This window comes from Thunnus thynnus, chromosome 20, assembly GCF_963924715.1.
Source record: "Thunnus thynnus chromosome 20, fThuThy2.1, whole genome shotgun sequence".
NCBI classification, from domain to species: Eukaryota; Metazoa; Chordata; class Actinopteri; order Scombriformes; family Scombridae; genus Thunnus; species Thunnus thynnus.
Window position 1 is genome coordinate 15,823,767 of NC_089536.1, and position 19,236 is coordinate 15,843,002.

Consider the following 19,236-nt stretch of genomic DNA (forward strand, 5'->3'; position numbering starts at 1 on the left):
GACATTGTAACCCCTCCTACCCCCAAAGTTTTGGTTACCTTGGCTTTGAACACACCTTATTATTTCTGCATTTTACTTTCGACATCTCCCTCCAAGTCATACTTTTAGTGCTTTTCATGGGAGTAACACAATGGACTGGAAAATATCTACAACATTATTCTTCTCAGGTGAGACAAAATATATGTGTGTGTGTATGTGTGTGTGTGTGTGTGTGGGGGGGGGGGGGGGGGGGGGGGGGATTTGTCTTTGTCTCAATCTACGAAATCCAACTTTACTTAACTTTTAGGTCTCATGGTTCAGGAGCTCAGACAAAGTGCTTCATATGGCGCTAATTACACCTAAAACTTATACTAGTCCCCCCATCCCCCGTCCCCCGTCCCCACACACACACACATTTCTTATCAAATCCATTCATTTCTTATATATATCCTACTCATCCTGTGCAGGCTTGCAAGGCAGACTGAAGGTAGTGTTTTTCAGAGGGCTGACACATAAAGACAGACATCCTAAATTATTATGTTTGAATTCAAATTGAATTGTTAATACTGCAACAGACATTACTCAGCTCTCAAAAGTTAACATGATAGCATTTGCTGAATGTATACAACTTGTGAAACATATCAGACACCAACACAACACATCCTACTTATCTATCTCACTCATCAGAAGGAAGCTGATGCAAATTTTCAACAGTTTTTATAGTACACTGTATCTAATGTGACAAGTTGCCATGTAGGAGGGCAGTAACAAACTTCCTGCAAACCCCTTGGTGATATATATAATACATATATATGCTATATATATATTGCAGTATGATCGAGACTGTGTAAAAACACAAATGGATGACATGAACTAAATGATAGGTAACTATGAACAGGTTAACACTAACAAATAAAATCTACAATATACTACAATATAGTATTTTCTGTAATTGTCTTCCTGAATCCATAAAAGCCACAGTAGAAAAAGCAGAACTTGAGGGTGATGATAAAATTATTATTATTTTTTTATGCATTTACTGGGTTTTTTTGTTTTATTTTTGAAAGACTGTAACATTAAAAGTATAACATGATGTCATTTTAGAACATTTTGAAATTTAATGGCTACCAAAATTAATTCATATGCATCTGCAAGTGTCTGCCTGAGGTTCAACAGATCCATTAAAGGAAGTTAACCATTTTAAAGCTGTCGGCCATGAGTATATATCTTGTCAGATGGTCAAAGAGTTTATACAACTTTGACCATCTTAGAAAAAAAGGTGAAAAGAAAGACCTTGTTTTTACAACATTTAAACAAATATATCACTCAATGACAGGATAACCCTTGATAAGGCAAATATAGATGCTGTGTGAAGTAGTGCACTGTATCTTTATATTCAAGTCTAGGTATTTATCATGTATAGTAATTGAGTCACTATGTTTAGAATTTAACTAGACTAGGTCAAAACCTAGTATATGGCTGGTGTATGGGTGTGCAAAATTGTGGCCAGTTTGTTACAGGGATAATCAGTGGTAGTGTCTGTAATGTGAATTCCTGGATATTATATATTCATCTGGAGGCTGTGGTGGAAATTATAAATGAAATTTTTGGCAGCATTGGGTTCAAATGGTATTTTAATGCTGTTGTTCATCGTTTGTGGTGTGAAAACGTCAGAGAAATAAAAAGTGTGCGTCCTGGTATTAGTTCAATTAATTCAATTATAAAATCTAAAAGGGCGTCTCTGCTGGGCGTCTCTCCTGCCGGCTACTAAGCTCTACCGTCAGCAAGAGAGTCGATAACACTGGCGGTAGAGCAGGAGACGCTGTTATGTGTCTGTTATGACTGACACATACAGCAGAAGTTCAGCCGACTTTTCTGTATTTCATGCCGCAGCTAGGGGCTCAGAGCAGGAAGCAGTCGCTCTGCGTCACGCTGCAGAAATGTCAGTATTCCAGTAAAACACAGACGGAGGAGGGGAAGGGGCGGGAGCGGCGCGGCCGGTTGGGGGAGGGGGGGCATATAAACTGAAAGACACATGGTGTACATTTTGATTTATGGTATAAAGCTGCCGTGTATTGTATTATGGAAGATAAACTGCCATCCAGACATACAGAGCTGATACAGATAATTATATGTATTGTATGTTTAAAACTGTGGAAAACAATTTTGTACTGTAATACAACAAACTGTAATCGAAAGCATCACAGTAATTAAACCGATACTTGCTGACCTCAGGAGGAAGAGGAGTCTGGATAAATCTCAGCGCTTCCCCTGGATCATTTTGGATTTATGAACTGACAGCACTGAACTCTATGCACCTTATGGATGTTTTGCACTTTGGCACTGGTTGCACTTTATGTACTCTATATGTTATTCTGAAATTCAATACAGATCTTTTAAAAATGTAATACTACTCCTGTGCGTGGGCGTGAGTGGAACAAGTAGGTCTATCTACAGACTGGCGGTATCTACACAACACACCCACTTTACTACATGACACACCCACTTGGTTAGGTTTGGGCATGAAGAGTGAGATGTTTAGGGTTAGGCCATGTTTGCACCTGGCATTAACATGTGTCTTGGGTGATCTGATCACAAGTGGACAGCTCTAAGCACAGGTGTGAACTCACCCAAGACGCATTGAGGATGCATTGAGATCTGATGGCTTAGAGATCAGGGGGGCATGTCACGTAGTGAAGTGGGTGTGTTGTGTAGGTCAGCAAGACTGCAGATAAACCATGGATGTATTATAAGAGCTGGATCCCCCACTGACCCTGCCCACGAGTTCCCGCTCGGCCCATAGACTTTACATTGTGATGATGTCACAAATATTTAAATTGCTTTTCTTGCCATGAGGAAAGTTTTACAAATATAAAACCTCCATGGATCAAAAGTTCATAATAGAAAGAGTCATAATTGACCTTCTTTGCAGTTCAAGGTGTCCTGTCAACAGTTTTACAGACATCTCTTTTACAATGGTGGTCTATTGGGAAAATGCTTCTTGGGCTGCAGAGGGATTTTTCACTGCACTACTGCAAGTGGCCACAGGGAAAAATTGGCTGAGACAAGGAACTGAGCAGCGGTGCCTATCCAGCTCTTTTTATACATCCATGAGATAGACCCCTCTTCAGTGGAAGCTGTAAATGATCTCTAATGATGTAATAGAAAGCTGTTGCGCCAATTCATTTTGAAAAAGCAACAGCCAATGGGGAAACTCCAACACTAGGCCGGTTGACCAATGGTGCAACTCCATCACTCACTCAGTCACTCACTCACTGCATGTGTAGGGCTATTCAAGCCCCACTGTTGCAGTCCATCCAAAAATTTCTGACTTTTGCACCCTCTAGTGGTAGTAAAAAAGACAACTCACACACTACACCTCATAGACTGTATAGACTGAAAGTAACACAGACTGTACAGATTTTCTGATTTTCACAAGGACTGTCTCCTTTTTCTGCAAATAAAAACATGAGAATAATTTGAAAGATACTATAACTGTACACATGGTGGCTTTAAATCAGATAAATTGTGTGGTTCTTCCTTCTTTATTCCTCAGTGTTACAAGCTGCACTTTGTTTCAATGTCGATCCTGTGGCTTGGAAGTCCTTGAGTCACTCTGCTGCAGGTTTTGGATACCAGGTGGTGCAAAGACAATCAGAGTAAGTAGTGTGGTGGAACATGGGTCTACAGTAACCATATCTGCTGCTTCACATCTGCTATGATAGGGTTTTTTCCAGCTTGCATCGCTGTCATATGCCAGTTTCACAGTAATGAAGTCATAAGCATGCAGCATTTCTTAACAGATAAAATGTGGGATTTATTGAGCTACACTGTACTCACCTGATTTTTGGGTTTTATTTCCTCAGTTTGCTGGTCAGTGCCCCCCTTGCACAATATTCATCAAGTCAGAGAGGGAAAATATTTAAGTGCTCCACCGAATCCTGCAGGGAAGTATCAGTACGAGGTGAACAACTACTCATTTCAAAATGCTTTATTGATTCTTTAGCTTTTGTCATCTGATAGATATTGTTTCAGGGGATTTGTAAGACAGATACTGAGGCATCTTTCTTTATCCTTACTGGCTTACTTGCCAACTGACTGAATATAATAACGTTATTCTACTTGTTCCCATAACAGTTCCTTTTGTTTTTAAAAATGCTAGGACTCAATAATTGACATGTTAAGATAGAGATTGTATTCCATTTTGTTGTAAATTGGTTATATAAGCATAAAATATGCATAGTTGTGAGACACTGCTGTACAGTCATGACTGGGTAATGTTGTAATAGTTATCAGATCAGATAGGGAAATATTTTACCAGTGGTGACTGTGGTTTGGTCACTGAGAATGTAGTTGTGTTGTATCTTGATGATTTTAACATAGCCGAAGGCTGATGTTTTTATGCAGTGCCAGAATTTGCAGTCAACATGTCCCTTGGTTTGACAATGACAAGTGATCCCACCACAAAAAACACTCTGGTAAGTTGGTAAAGTGCAAAGATTTGCATGTTATTGATGATAAAAATGCAGAGGTTTGTATCTTTACCAAATCCATTTTTTTCAGCTTGAAAACAGAAAAGAGAACAGTAAAATAATCATCTATTAATCAGGACTTGGTCTTATCTCTTTTCAGGCATGTGGTCCAACAATCCCAAAGGACTGCAAAAGTATCACGCTGTATAGTGGTGTATGCTTGCAGTTATCCAGTTATGATCATGTTGAATACTCTGTGCCTTCTTCTTCTGAAGGTACACAGGTTGAGTTTTTTTTACAATCTCAAAGGGAGTGATAAAAAAGGTCTAGTAATATTTGAGCACCACTGCACACACTTATCACTTCATACACACAACCCAACATGCATATTGGTAGAAATCTGAGCATTGGATTATTTGTATTATACTGCTTCACATTGCCAAGAGGCTTTTCTGGAGTGATCAGCACAACAATATGCCTGAGCACTGGAACAAGCAGACAGACAATATAGCAATGTGTAATGTTCACAACAGGATGACATAAAAGTTTTAAATCACTGTGCTTAAGAGGAAACTGTATATAATTATTCAGATGTATTTCTCCTTTTTGACAGAGTGTCGAACCCAAGCAGACATTGCATTTCTGTTGGATGGCTCAGGCAGCGTAGTTGCAGAGGATTTTGATACAATGACGACTTTTGTGAAAAATCTGGTCGGATCATTCCAGGGACAGGATACAAAGGTAGGATTGTACTCAAAAAATACCTCAGCCCTCCATGTAACTTGTTTGATTACATTATTACTGTTGAATACACATCTCCATTTATATCCATACATATTTCCATTTTTTCTTCTTTTTTTCCAGTTTGCCATTGCCCAGTTCTCCACAAATCCCAAAGTCCATTACTACTTTGACACTTTTAATACTAATAACTGGAAATCTCAAATTGATGGAATAAGGCAGTTAACTGGAGGGACTAACACAGCTAAAGCCATCGAACACGTTGTGTAAGTGCTTTCATGATGCTAGTGTGTGACACCATCCTCAGAAGTTAACAATGTGTTTATTAGATTTTAGAGTTTTCCTATCGTGTTATGATATGTTGTTCATATTGATTTTCAACAGTCATGCCAAGTTTAATACAAATCAGCAGCATTACATCTAAACTGGCTTTCAAAACTTTTTCAAAATATTTCTATAAATAAATACTTCAAAATCTACTGTTACCAAATGTAATTTAAAATCAGCTCAACACATTATACAGAAAAATAATCGTTTAGAAGTACAGTACTTACAGTACTTAAAGTACATCTCACACCACTCACTATTACAATTATTGGTTAATCTGGGAAATATTAAATTGGGGTTTGGACACCTGAGGGATTCTTTTGCCTGCACACTGTTGAGAGGCAACAAGACAGCAAGTAAATGGCACAACTAGTGGTATTAAGCCATGAGACTTTTGGTTTTATTTGCTTAGGATCTGATATTTCTGCCTCAATGGAGAGTGTATGGGATTTTGTTTTCTGTGCTCATAGCACTAAAAAGTTAAAAATTCACCAGCAACATGTTTTCAGAAACAATGTCCATGTTACTCAGAAATCTCAGAGAGACATCTCAAAACTTGTACAAATAAAACCAAAACTATTTGCATGGCTTGATGCTACTGAGGTAAGTGACAACCTTTTATTTCTTAACCTATAAAGACATTTAATTTTCTTTCATTAAAGATGTACCACAAGAACATGTATTAAAAGTAGATTTTTCTTTTGACAGCAACGATGTCTTCTCGGCAAGCAAAGGCTCCAGGTCAGATGTGAAGAAGATTTTAATAGTCATTACAGATGGAGAATCTAATGACTGGAATGATTTGCAAAATGCAGTAAATTTAGCTGAAAAGAAAAAGATTGTTCGATTTGCTATTGGGGTAAGTTGCATTTATACTGTATGAATATGTGTTGTGTTAACATGTTAAAAAGTTAAAGCACATCTGACTAACACATCACATACAGCTCAGGTGACAGCAGCTACCTATACTCTGTTTTCTGTGGGATTTAAGAACTCTTATTGTACACATTGTACACTTAACCATAATTGAGGAGTTTCAGGTATACCTAGAAAATTGCCTTTTGTGTTTCTGAAAATAGTTTATACTTTCTACACTCCAAAATTTACAGGTATTATCGATAAACAAACCTTTAACTGCACAGAAAAAACAAATGATTTAATGCTGCATGCTTGCATACTAAAGACATGATGATCAGTTTGAGAGTCAGTAATATAAATGGAGCCAATATTTTACTTTTGTGCATACAAATTGATTTTGTTGTACAGTACAACACCTCAAACATGTTTTCTCAACATCCCTAGGTGGGGGGTGCATTTACAAAAGACACAGCAAAACAGGAACTGGCCACCATTGCATCTAAACCCTCAGCAAATCACATGTTTCAAGTATCAAACTTTGACACTCTTGAACAAATACGGCAGAATTTACAGGACAAAATCTTCTCTATTGAAGGTACAAATGTAACCTTATCATGACAGCTTCACATCATTTTTGTGTTTCATTGTGATATTGTTATAGTTCCAAAGTAAACAATTATTATGTCATTTATTACGAAGTGCCATTTTAAACTTAACTGCCAGTCATTAGAAGTGACAATATTAGAAAATATAGACTTACTGTTTTAACAAAAAAATACATAAATATCTAGGCAAATACTTAATAATTACAACTCAGAGCTATAATCAAATTTCAAATCTGTATACTAACTCATTTATGTTGCTGTTACAGGATCTCAAACCGGTGGAGAGTCACTGAAAATGGAAATGGCTCAAGAAGGATTCAGTGCAGCTTATGTGCCTGGGGTAATTAAAAACACAAGACCCTCACTGGACAGTATAGTCTTAGAACACACACACACACACACACACACACACACACACACACACACACACACACACACACACACACACACACACACGTCTGTGTGTCACTCCTTGTGGCTGAAAAGCATATAGCTATATAAGGTCCAGATGATGAATGTATGATGCATTTAGCCTTTTCCTTGGCTGATGTTTTGTGCCAAACACATTTTCTATACATTTCTGTCTAAATTGCAGGGGATTCAGATGGGTATTGTTGGTGCCAACCAGTGGAAGGGAGGTTACCAGAAATATACAAGCACAGGCCAGAAGGGGATCTCCTATGAGCCTTCAAATATGGAACCTGACAGTTATCTGGGTAAGAATATTACAGTACATGCAATGGTGTATTTACACTGCTGTACTGTAATCCTTCCTCCCATCTTTTGAAAACACAAGAGTTTGGAAAAGGGACATAAAAAAAGCAAATGAGGACTAAGGAGTGAAAACTATGATTCAAAGTTGTGCAGAAGCCAGTAAGATATCAACAAATCCTGAAGACGCAGCTTATATAGATATTGTGATGATTTTAAAATGTGTTCAGGGAAGACCAAAGTGAAGGCTCCTCATGGTATCCAGATTTAAATGCACACAAGAAAAGCAAAGAATATTCTGAACTAGAAGCATCCTGCAAGGAAAAGTGTGTAGGGGGTGACCCAAAGCAAGTTTTTTAATGTTAAATCAAAAAAAGAATAAATAATGCTTATTTGTAATTAATAGCTTGCTGAAATGTGTAATTTTAAAGATTGTTCCCAGCCTTTGTATACTAATAAGCTTGACTCTTTAATTCTAGGTTACTCCATGGCAGTCGCCAAAACGCGGTTGGGCACACTGACAATTGTTGGTGCTCCAAGATATCAACACACAGGAGTTGTGATTTCAGTTAATGAAAACAGTCTTGACCAAACAATTGATCCCTTTGCTTGGCAGGTGTGTGCTCACAATTAAGACAATGTATTAATTTAATATTTTTAATCTTAAATTAAAGGTTGTTGTTTCCTCACTTTACTAATTGTTTTTTGTTGCTTACACAGTTTCAGATTGGTGAATATTTTGGTGCAGTGGTTTGTGCCATGGATGTGGATCGTGACACGTACACTGACCTAGTCCTCATATCTGCCCCTATGTACATAGACAGTGATAGAGAGGGACGAGTTTATGTTTGCAGCTTATCAAATGAGGTAAATGACAGTTTTATCCAGAATCTATTGGATTTTTTCAATGAGAATTCAAACATTGACTCTCATCCTTTTTTCCTATTTCCACCAGAGAGTTGAGTGTCGCTTCGATAATCCATTAGTACTGAGAGGGGATGCATCTGACCAAGGAAGGTTTGGGTCTTCTCTCGCTGTATTGCCTGACCTTAACAGTGATGGTCTCAATGATTTGGCAGTTGGAGCACCTTTGGAGAATGGTGGTCAAGGTAGCATCTACATCTTCCACGGTGAAACAGGAGGAGGAGGAAGAATTCATCCTACTTACTCACAGGTGAGCGAGAACAAAGAAGCAACAAGAGGATTTAAATGATACATATGGCTTCTTGTTTAATATACAATTTAGAAAAAAATAATTTTTTATTGATTAAAATGTTTTCATTTACGTAGAGAATCGCTTCCTCTGAAGTCCAGCCAGGACTGAAGTTCTTTGGCATGTCGATCAGTCAGTCGTCTTTTGACCTTAGTAACGACAATCTGCCTGATTTAGCAGTGGGTTCAAAGGGAACAGTTGTCTTACTCAGGTAAGATGCTCCTGTCACACATTATTACTCTCAAGTGTAATTCTACCATTTGTGTTCATTTATGTAATTTATGTATAAGGTTTATAACCATGAAGTCTCCACCTTTCATAGTAACACAATTTTAAGTCTCTTGTTACTAATTTAGGACAGAACTGTTCACCAATAGCGGATTGTATCAGGCAGCTAAAATAAGATTTACCAGTTGTCATTTTAGTATACTGCTTTACAATTTTCATATGTACTCTGTCCATATCCAGATCAAAGCCTATAGTAATGGTAGATGCTGCGGTGACGTTCAACCCAAACAAAATCCAAACTCAAAACTCAGACTGCTCAAAACCACTGGACAACACAGCTACAATCTGCTTTACCATGACCGGACGCTCTACAGTAGATAAAGGTCACTGATTCTCTTAACTGTCTCTAAACCACAGACCCACTGTCCGTCCATTTAGATATGTATGTACATGAGTAACCTTTAAATGAAACTCTAGTTCCAGCTAGAGCAACGATTAATTATACTTTAACGCTGGATGCCACACGTAAGGTCCCAAACAACCGAGCTTACATCAGGGAGAAACAACGAGAGCAGAGTGGATCAATAACTCTTGGCTTAGAGCAACGATGCTTCGATGTGAACTTCCACATTGAGGTGAGTCGTTTAAAACCTAATAACATCAGGAAAACCCACTACAACCCACACAGCTTCAATGTGAAAAACATAATTTTTGATATAACCAACCTTCACCTTGATATTCATAATAGTACCCTCCTCTCACAGGCCTGTCCAGAAGATGCTCTGAATCCACTTAACAATGAGCTCCAATTCACCTTTGATGGTTTGCCTTCTGACAAAAAACTCAGCCCAAGTCTGGCCCAACAGGCCCAGACAACAACCTTTCATCCTGTAAGTAATCTTTAAAGACACCCTTGTTTATTGGTCGGTTTTATTCATACTGAGGGTGTTTTCAAACCTGTATTCATTTGCTCTGGTCCAAATCAGTGGATAAGTTGGTAAACTTGGTGTGCTTTGATGAATTTCCAACTAAAAAGCATCACTACAAGCTCATTGCTTACATGTGTCTGGGGTGGGAGCAAGAACATAAACACAAAAGAAACTCCTGAAGAATGTCTGGCTACGTCATCATGTTCCCACCAAAAACAAACCACTCCAGAGTTTGTTTGGAACTGGACTGAGACCATATCCTCGAGGGTCTCGGTATGGTTATTTTGGTCCACACCTGAGTACGATTACTGTGCTCAGATCTGCCCAGAAGAATCACATCAAGGGAGAAAATTTACCAGTTCGATTCATACTATTCATTCACTATTGTCTTCACTGACTGTCAGAATTTCAACTGAACTGAAGATTTAACAATAAAGTTCAAGGGTTGTGAAGTTAAGAAAAACAACTTGACTTTCTGATTCATGTTTGTCACATGTTGACAATACTTTTTGTGATTAATTACATGGTTGCCACATCATGACAGATATCACCACATACTTGAGCATTAGCTACTATGTGGAGAGCTCTCCAGTACTATGAAATGCTCAGGAATCGTCCGTCAAGCTTTCTGAATAATGTTCAGTTGTAATTCTGATTGTTTGTCATGTCTGTCTTGGCCGTTTGCTCTTACACTTTCTGAACATACATGGTTTACTTCATACTGTCTTTCACAGTTACAGTTTGAAATCAACTGCGGCTATGACAACAACTGTATAGATAACCTGAAAGTGGATTTCAACTTCACCAGGTGAGGCTGAGTTTCAAATGTGAAGCCTGACTTAGGTGTTTGGATCTACTGTATTATTTGTGGATTCACTATTGGTGGGCAGGTGACATGTTTAACTTTTCTCTTTGCACTCCCAAATTGGTCAACATGCTCTTTTAATTCTACTCTTTCAGCAGAGCGTTTGGTGTGTTACTCTTTTTGTACATGCTGGACTAAAGTTACATGCACCTGTACTCTCTCTGTGTTTTTTTTTCCTCCCTTCACTTTTCCATGTTTTCCTAATCTATCAGTTCCTCAGAGGTCAAAGTAGGCATTGATGAACTGCTGGAGGTCACTGTGTCAGTGGAAAACAGGGAGGAAAACTCCTACAACAGCCATGTCATTCTCACGTACCCACCTGGGCTCTCCTACAGGAAGGTTACAGGCCTGCAGGTGAGGATCAAGTCTGTTTCAATTCAACTCTGGTCAGCTGCTCTCTGAGTTTATGCAGTGATTGTGGATTATGTGTGCTTTTGTTTAATTAATTTATTTTTTAATAAAGGGAAGAATTGAGTGCAACTCCTTGGACAGTGGAGCTGGCTTATCTCAGGGAAAGACAGACTGCACTATTGACAAGCCTATTTTCAAGACCAACGCTAAGGTTTGTAGTGTGTACAGAAGCATCTCATCTCACTGCAGCTGAACCGAGAGAGGAGACAATCTGATCTCTCTCATTCTTTTCATTTTAGGCGATCTTCATTGTGTCCTATGGGATTGAAGCCAACAGTCAACTTGACAGGAAGTTATTCATCACTGCAAATGCCACCAGGTACTGTTGTGTTCATCTTCCAGCCTATAAGCACATCACTGTACATGTGTGTATGTGACAATTATTATTATTACTCATGTGTACAATTAATTTCACCTCTCTTAGTGGGAACGAGCACTCCAAGTCAAGTGAACTTTACAAAATGAAAGGGATTGATGTGAAGTACAGCGTTTTTATGACAATTGAAAGGTTTGTGTTCTATGTGATTTAATAAGTTTAAAAATATTTTAAAATAATTTAAAGTGACATTGTAAAGCTCAATGTCTTTGAAACATTCAATGTTTCTGTTCAGTTCCCTCAGCTACAGCAATTTCACTTACGGCAAGAGTAATTTGCAGAAACCAGTCCAACAATCAATTAAGGTAAAAAATCTTATCCTAACATAATATCCTTTTTAAAAAGGTTAATTAACTTTTTTCAGACTTGACTTTAATGCTCAGTTAGTCTTTTTCTTTTCTCCCCTCTTAGGTTGTAAATGACATCAGAGCACTGAATTTCACTGTGGTGATCAGGGTGCCGGTAAAGCTCGGTGATAAAGACATATGGGTGGATTCGAGCAGTTTGCAGGTAACATGTGGGAACTCATTGTTACTGAAACCCCAGAAGTCTCAAATGTAGCTGTTTTTATGCACCTAAAGCCTTGTGGATGAATTTGTTCTCTGTTAAACTGACATGAATCAGCTCTATTTCAGATTCCAGACTGCCAAAGAGATAAAGATGAAAAACCCACCGTCACAAATTTTGTTGCTCAGATACAGAAAAATAAGTCAGTGGTAAGTATCAGAGGCTCTACCATCTGTACATGGTGGAATTTAATCTAATCATATATAGATTTAGAAATGTATGGTATTTTAGTGCATTACACATAAGTTTTCCCTGTTTCCAGCAATAAATGTAGGCCTACTTTTAATCACCCACAGGACTGCTCTGTAGCCAATTGCAGAGTGTTCAAGTGCAATCGATTCACGGGAACTCTGGAGATTAAAAAGTACACAATCTCTGCCAACCTTAGTTCTGAATGGATAAAGCAGGTAACTAATGTGTGTGTATTAAAAATAATAATGTTCTAATGAAAATGAACAATCCTAAAGATTAAATTAAATGTCCAATTCCCCTGTTTTTCTTACACAGATTGGACTTGGTTCTGCCAAATTCCTCTTGACCAGCATGGCCAGTCTGGAGTATGACAGAAACCAGTACATCTTCTTTTCAGTGCGGTCAAATAACAATCCTCCCATTCACAAGGTAATTACACATCAGATTTGTTTATTTGTGTTTGAAAAGAGCTTGAATGGAGATCCGATCCAAAATCTGTCACTGCACATCTCAGATTGTGGCAGAGGTAGAAGTGTATCCTGAACCAGACTTCACCAAAGAGATTGTTGGAGGATCTCTGGGAGGGTTGGCTCTGCTGGCTTTACTCACTGCTGGCCTGTACAAGGTGAGATACTTTACATGCACTATATCAGTTTATTACACAGCATCATGGAGGCAATACGACAATTTGAGGTCTGGTATTGGGCACCCTTTATCACAAAATATGCCCAGTTACAATACTTGAATGTGGCATATTTATATTTTCATTATTCTCTCATTTGGTTTGGTTCTTTTTATGTTTTTATTGTGCATCTTTAATTCAGGATTGCAGTGTTTTTATCTAACTTCCTTTGTTTTGTACTCTCAGGCTGGATTTTTCAAGAGTAAATACAAGGAGATGATTAATGAGGGGGAAACAGCTGATCTGAGGGTTGAGGGAGGCAAACCCACACCAGAGTAACAAACATGAAGTCAGTTGATGCCCCACAGACAAGCTGATACAAGCTAGAAAACACCAAATCTGTTCCAACATCTACACTGGCTTTGTCATCTCGGATTAGTTCATCTGTACCATAAATTGTTGTGCGTTTTTGTCCTAAATAGAAAATATATAAATATGTTGCCATTTTCATGAATAGACATTTGAATGGAAAATATATTTGTGCAACCACTTTCATTTCATTAACCTGAAAAAGAGCTTGTGATGCATACATAGAGCGGCAAGAGTTTTAGAGCTTCAAAACTGATTTTGTAATCCACATTTTGAACTGAATAGCTTACTGTTGGTCTATAATTAAATATTTGCAAACCATGTGTTAATTTGTACATTTTATTTTAAGTGAAAAATTATTCAATACAGTATAATCCTTTGGAGTCTAGGTGTCATCACATGATGTACTGTAAAATTACTGAAATACACAGTGGAACGTTAAGAGTGAGCACCTTACTTGCTTGAGATATACTTTATGTATTTTGATGTATATAGATATATTTGATATGACTTTTATTGATAATGTGAGCTGCCTTGTTTTTAATTACATTTTAAAATGTGCAACATTGTGTTCTGAATGCATGTAAAAAGATATATTTGATGCTTCATCAATTTTTATTTCATGTGTGATTAAAATTACGTTTTTTTTTTTTAAATTGACCTTATACAAAGCTGATCATGACAATTTTATGTAGGAAGAAAACAAAGGTATAAATGAGTATTGAGCATAAATAACATAAAGGTTGTCCTTCATTTAAGCGGATTCAGTGGAACATTTTGGAAATGACATTGTCTTTTAAAATAATTCATCATGTTACAGAAAAATATCTTTTATTGTTAAAAAATCATCATCAACATCTTTGGCCTTATGATGCAACATTTTCTTCAACATTTTTCTTCTATTTGACCTGCGTTACTGTATGTGCATTTACAGAATTTAAGTGAGGCTTATGAGGAGTGTTTAAAGTGGTCAATCAACTTGACTTTTAAGTGCAATAATGAATTGCTTCAAGCATCCTTTTGACAACAGACCTAATAGCTTGACAACAGGAACATAGAGGTAATGGGTAAAAAGAAGGACAGGAATGAGGACATGGAGAAACCTGCTGCTCCTCCTGTGGAGGCAGGAGAAGGCATGTTGCCCACTGTTTCCTTTAAGAATGACCCAAATCTTGAAGTTTTGGCAAAGATCTGAACATCTGCACAGAGAAATTTGCTTCCACCTTTTGTTACAACAGCCACCTGGAACCAAGATGAATCTGACTTGCATAGCAGAGGGCCACCCTGATCACCCTGTAAATGTAAGAACAGATAGAAACATGATCATCGATCATCCAAATCTGAAAACTAACATCTACAAACTTCTGACATGATGAAAAACAAAATTCAGAAACTGGTGGATGGGAAAAATTATTTTACCTGCTTATTGTCCATGTTATATGTGCAAATGTTCTCTGAGTTAGAAACATTCCCACAATTTGTTACTCGATTTTCAAGGTCACGAAGACTTGTGCAAGCTCTGTCAGTGCCTAAAAAAATCCCTTTTACTCATGTGAATACAAACAGTGAACAAAGTACAAAGTAACTCTCAAAGATCTACTGAAATTAAACTTCTCATGCAAACAATATGAACTTACCTGTGCTCTTGCTCCTAGTCCCCCAGCCTGTCACCCAGCATTGACTTCCAGCAGTGAAAGATCTGGCATTGCTAATGTCCACTAGGGATGTGCAGAGAGCCCAGTATTTGTATTTGTATCTATATTTGTTGAAGCAGCAAAATTATTTGTATTTGTATTCAAATAAAAGTGGAAAGAGGCTTAAAAATCCTGTTTTTGTTCTTATTATGCTTTTAATTTTTAGAAAATTAAAGTGTTAGAAAATTAAAGTGTTCATGAATAAACTACCTTACAAAGGAGGGCCCCACACCGGGTCTCAAACTGGAGTCTCCAAGATCATAGATGACTGCGCTGCTCCTGGGCTAAAACTTTACTCACCACCTCATGGCAGACAGACCGCATTTACAAATTAGGAAAATGTACGTCATGTAGCAGGTGGATGTGACTCCCCTTGTTGAGACCTGCTGATAGATACAGCAGAGCAGAGGAGAGAGACTGAGATAGCAATATAACCGACCTGTGTGCTGGTATTTGACGTTTTTTTTTCTTCCTGAAAACAAATTATTTTTAAAATATTTGTATGAAACAAATATAAAAAAAAACAAACACTATTTGTGCTTTGCCGAATAACGTACTTGTATTCGGGCACACCCCTAATGTCTACACACACACTGTAGCTGACTGCAGCAGTGCAATATTAGAACTAGTCATTTTGGTCACTGTAATTTCCACAAAGACCTGGGAAATCTCAAACTCTTCTGAGCCATCCACTAGTCATGGGTCCAGAAACGCACTCCCCCCGACAGTTGGATTGGGGCTCTAGGGAGCATAAATGGCACCCTTAGAAATAAATGTCCATTTATTAATGTCTTATATAAATATAGAATACAAAGATCCTGCATATTTACGCAGAGAAGCACTGGGCATAAGTGAGGACAAAGTTGTCAGCAATGAGGGTTCCTCCACAAGTGTAGACCCCATTTTTGTGGAGACTCACAATCCGGGGCCACATTCCCCCAGGTACAACACCACCATCACCTACTGCATGACTGTTCATAGGAACAAGACCACACACTGACCGTTTATGAGAAAATGCAGGAAATTAGAGACAAAAAAATACACATGCACAAGAACAAAGTAAAAGATGGAAAAATTCACCTTCAAAGAATTATTTTCGAGCTGATAAAAGACACTCACTTGCCGGACTAGTTATAATTTGGGTAGGTGTACTTGGTCTTGTTGTTGGTGAAGCTGGAAGGTGAGGACACATGTAGCTGCTGTCAGCATCCAGCCCACTGGAGGTGAACTGGACAAAGCCTGGCTTATCAGATGTGATGAAGGAGTTGATCAAGGAGTTGAACTGGACACTCGGCAGAGACTCCCGGCAGATTGGGCCGAGCACAGCCAAAACCAAAACTAACAATTCCAGACTGGACCCAGATGGAGCCTTGCCTGTTCACCATTGGACCTCCTGAGTCAACCTGAGGAAAACTTGAGTGTTATTATGTCTCACTCTGCTGTGATGAGAGCGAACCGGAACTCGAGATCGATCTCATCTGGCTCAACCTGCCTTCGTTTTGCTTCCTCTCCCGGACATCTGGTAGTGTGTGGAAGTGTCCTGGAAGGAGCTGCTGAAAACAAAGACACCAGTGGCGGGACTGGTTTCCTTCCTGAGAGTGCAGGGCCACACAGAGTCAGGTTGTTCCAGTTTCCCCCCCCTGAAAGAGGCCCTTGAGACCCTACTGATTCCCCACTCGATGGGCTGGGCAGCGAGCAGAAAACCGCAGCCTCCGCTCATGCAGGATAGAGACACACTGGACTATTTTGAGAAAATATTCTGGCTGGGTGTGTGGCGAGGTGCATTGCCGCAACATCACAGCGTGAAAGAGGGCATGAGCACCATCAACACCCGCTGCTTCAACCACTTCAGGGAGACTCTGCAGCACCGGCCCGCACACGACCGTGGAGTGCAGTCCCCTGCTGAAGGTCAAAAACTATTCAGATAGAGGCATTTTGTCCTTCACCCCGTGGGGACTGTACCTCCTGTGGCCAGTATGTGCGTTGGCATGTTATGTTGAACACACATCTCCCTTTCAGTGCACTGAACAGCTGTTTGTGTGCTTATGGAGAGGGAGTGGCTTGTAAAGCCCTATCCAAGAAGCGCCTAGCTAGTTGGCTTTGAGAGTGCATCTCCCAAGCTTACAAGCAGATGAGTAAGGACCCTCCTGCTGTGGTCTGAGCACATTCCACACCTGCCATGGCAGCGTCAATGGCCTTGTTCAGTGTTCAGTGTCGAGGACATATGCACGGCCGCGTCCTGGTCTATGCTTTGTCTGTTCATAAGGTTCTATCTCTTAGACAATCTGGGCTCCTTTTCAAGGTCTGTGCTCACGGGTGCAACTCGGGACTTGTGAAAAGGGTGGTGTGAGTATCAGCTGTGGTGCACCTGACCCCCTCTGGGCAATTATATGCCTGCATTCTCCTGTGATCCAAGATGACTCAGGAAATGGGGTGGACGGAGTGTTTAGTGTATGACCTATGACCCCTGTGAGGTTAGGCCATGTTTTCACCCAGCTCAGGTCCATATTAACTGAACTGGGTTGGGCCCCCTACTGCTCCGCTTAAGCAGCTAGATTATAAAGTAGTAGGAGGGGCTCAGTGAGGCACTCTGATGACATTCATCAGGCTCAGCCTACTGTACTCATAGAGTCCAATAGAGGGTGGAGCCTGTGTGAGATAGAACGAAGGTTACGATGTTGTAACCCTAGTTCTATAAGCACAGGCGGAGCCCTCAACCTATGGACTGCTTATATAGTGTGCAAGACACACATAATCGGCAGGCGCGTCCTGATTGGCCGGCTACATACAAGCAAATTTCAGCGGTTGATTGTGTGCGAGTGATAGGAAGAGAGTATTACCCATAGAGTCCATAGAGGGCTCTGCCTGTGTGTATAGAACTGGGGTTACAATATCATAACCTTTGTTTCCTGCTCTTGGAGTCGTGAAGGTTAGAGGTGATTCAGCATTCGTTTTCCAATTAAATACAACTGTCTTTAAATTAAAGTAATCACAAAAACGAAACTGAACTTTGATTGATAAATTATGATATGGTATGTGAAAGAAAGATACATAATGACAAAGATTAAATGTCAAAGCCCTCTATAAATGTTCAAATAAATCTCAATGCACCAAGAAAATTAATAAAATAACTTAATATGTAAAGATGGAATATATTGCCCAGGACAATAACTTCTCTAACAATAGTTTTTCTGAGAGAAAAATTATTACAATATTACAAATATTGATGCTAATTAAAAGGGAAAGCTTTTGGATGCTGGTATGTTCATCTATTGGAGGAAAACATAGAAAGTAATAGTAAAAGTAGTGAAGTTTCCACGTTAACCAGTAGCTTACTTTATTATGTTACATAAAAGATCTCCAAATGCGTGATAACTATTAATGAGTTAAAATAGATATTATACAAATAACAAAACCCATATTTAAATCACTGCCACAAAAACAATAAATTATGTGGAGGCTCACACATTTTATTGTAGGTAAATCAATACTGTATATGACATTTAAAAACATATAGGATTAAATAATAGGCTGCTCTTATATATTAAACTACTTTGACAACATCTGCAGCTCAACAAAGAGGTTGGTCCGATCTAAGTGTGACTTTCTTGCAGATAAAAGGCTCGCAGAGTGAACACGCAGATCCATTTCCTAAAAGCCATTTTGTGACTCGGCAAAGGTTGCACAAGCACACTGTCATGGTCCATAATGCTTTATATATCTGCTTCTTACAGAGAAAGGCTCGGAAAATTTGCACTATATATGGTCAGTGTCACATCTTGCCTGGACTCAAGGTGTTTTTTTGGTGTTATGTTGTGTTCTGTATGGTCTCCTGGTTTTGCACGTTTGTTTAGTCCCTCGGTTCATCACTGCATCATTGGTTTGTTGGGTTGTGTGCTTGGGTTTGTGTTTGGTTTTGGATGGGTTAGTGTAGATGGCATTCAGTTTGTTTTCTGGGTTTTTGTTCTGTTTCATTTGTGTGTTCATGTACTCCTCCACACCTGCCCTGCATTTGGACTCGTTAGCCCTGCCCTGCTGTCTTCCCCACACCTGCCCTGTGTTAGCCTCGTCAGCCCT

The 19,236-nt window shown here is 39.0% G+C and overlaps 1 protein-coding gene and 1 pseudogene across 1 annotated transcript; one reads left to right on the forward strand and one right to left on the reverse strand.

Moving 5' to 3' along the window:
- Nucleotides 1-65: 65 nt before the first annotated feature.
- LOC137171627 (integrin alpha-M-like) lies at nucleotides 66-13,783 on the forward strand. The gene is made up of 30 exons (XM_067575660.1): nucleotides 66-167; nucleotides 3,536-3,638; nucleotides 3,846-3,943; nucleotides 4,387-4,457; nucleotides 4,612-4,726; nucleotides 5,065-5,192; nucleotides 5,316-5,458; nucleotides 6,228-6,378; nucleotides 6,822-6,972; nucleotides 7,249-7,322; nucleotides 7,578-7,698; nucleotides 8,173-8,309; nucleotides 8,414-8,560; nucleotides 8,649-8,867; nucleotides 8,984-9,117; nucleotides 9,375-9,517; nucleotides 9,618-9,769; nucleotides 9,899-10,024; nucleotides 10,798-10,871; nucleotides 11,141-11,282; nucleotides 11,392-11,490; nucleotides 11,579-11,658; nucleotides 11,764-11,847; nucleotides 11,951-12,020; nucleotides 12,127-12,225; nucleotides 12,351-12,431; nucleotides 12,579-12,689; nucleotides 12,790-12,903; nucleotides 12,989-13,099; nucleotides 13,343-13,783. The coding sequence occupies exons 1-30, from the start codon at nucleotides 131-133 to the stop codon at nucleotides 13,433-13,435; spliced, it is 3,408 nt and encodes a 1,135-aa protein (XP_067431761.1). The 5' UTR covers nucleotides 66-130; the 3' UTR covers nucleotides 13,436-13,783.
- A 714-nt stretch (nucleotides 13,784-14,497) lies between these two features.
- Nucleotides 14,498-19,236, reverse strand: part of LOC137172614 (polyserase-2-like) — a 38,978-nt pseudogene continuing 34,239 nt past the window's right edge.

Excerpts from the sequence above, each read along its gene's own strand:
- LOC137171627 (XM_067575660.1), top strand. The coding sequence starts at position 131 with ATGGACTGGAAAATATCTACAACATTATTCTTCTCAG. Across the intron at positions 8,561-8,648 it reads TTTGCAGCTTATCAAATGAG|AGAGTTGAGTGTCGCTTCGA; the intron begins GTAAATGACAGT and ends TATTTCCACCAG. Across the intron at positions 11,848-11,950 it reads GTTTTTATGACAATTGAAAG|TTCCCTCAGCTACAGCAATT; the intron begins GTTTGTGTTCTA and ends GTTTCTGTTCAG.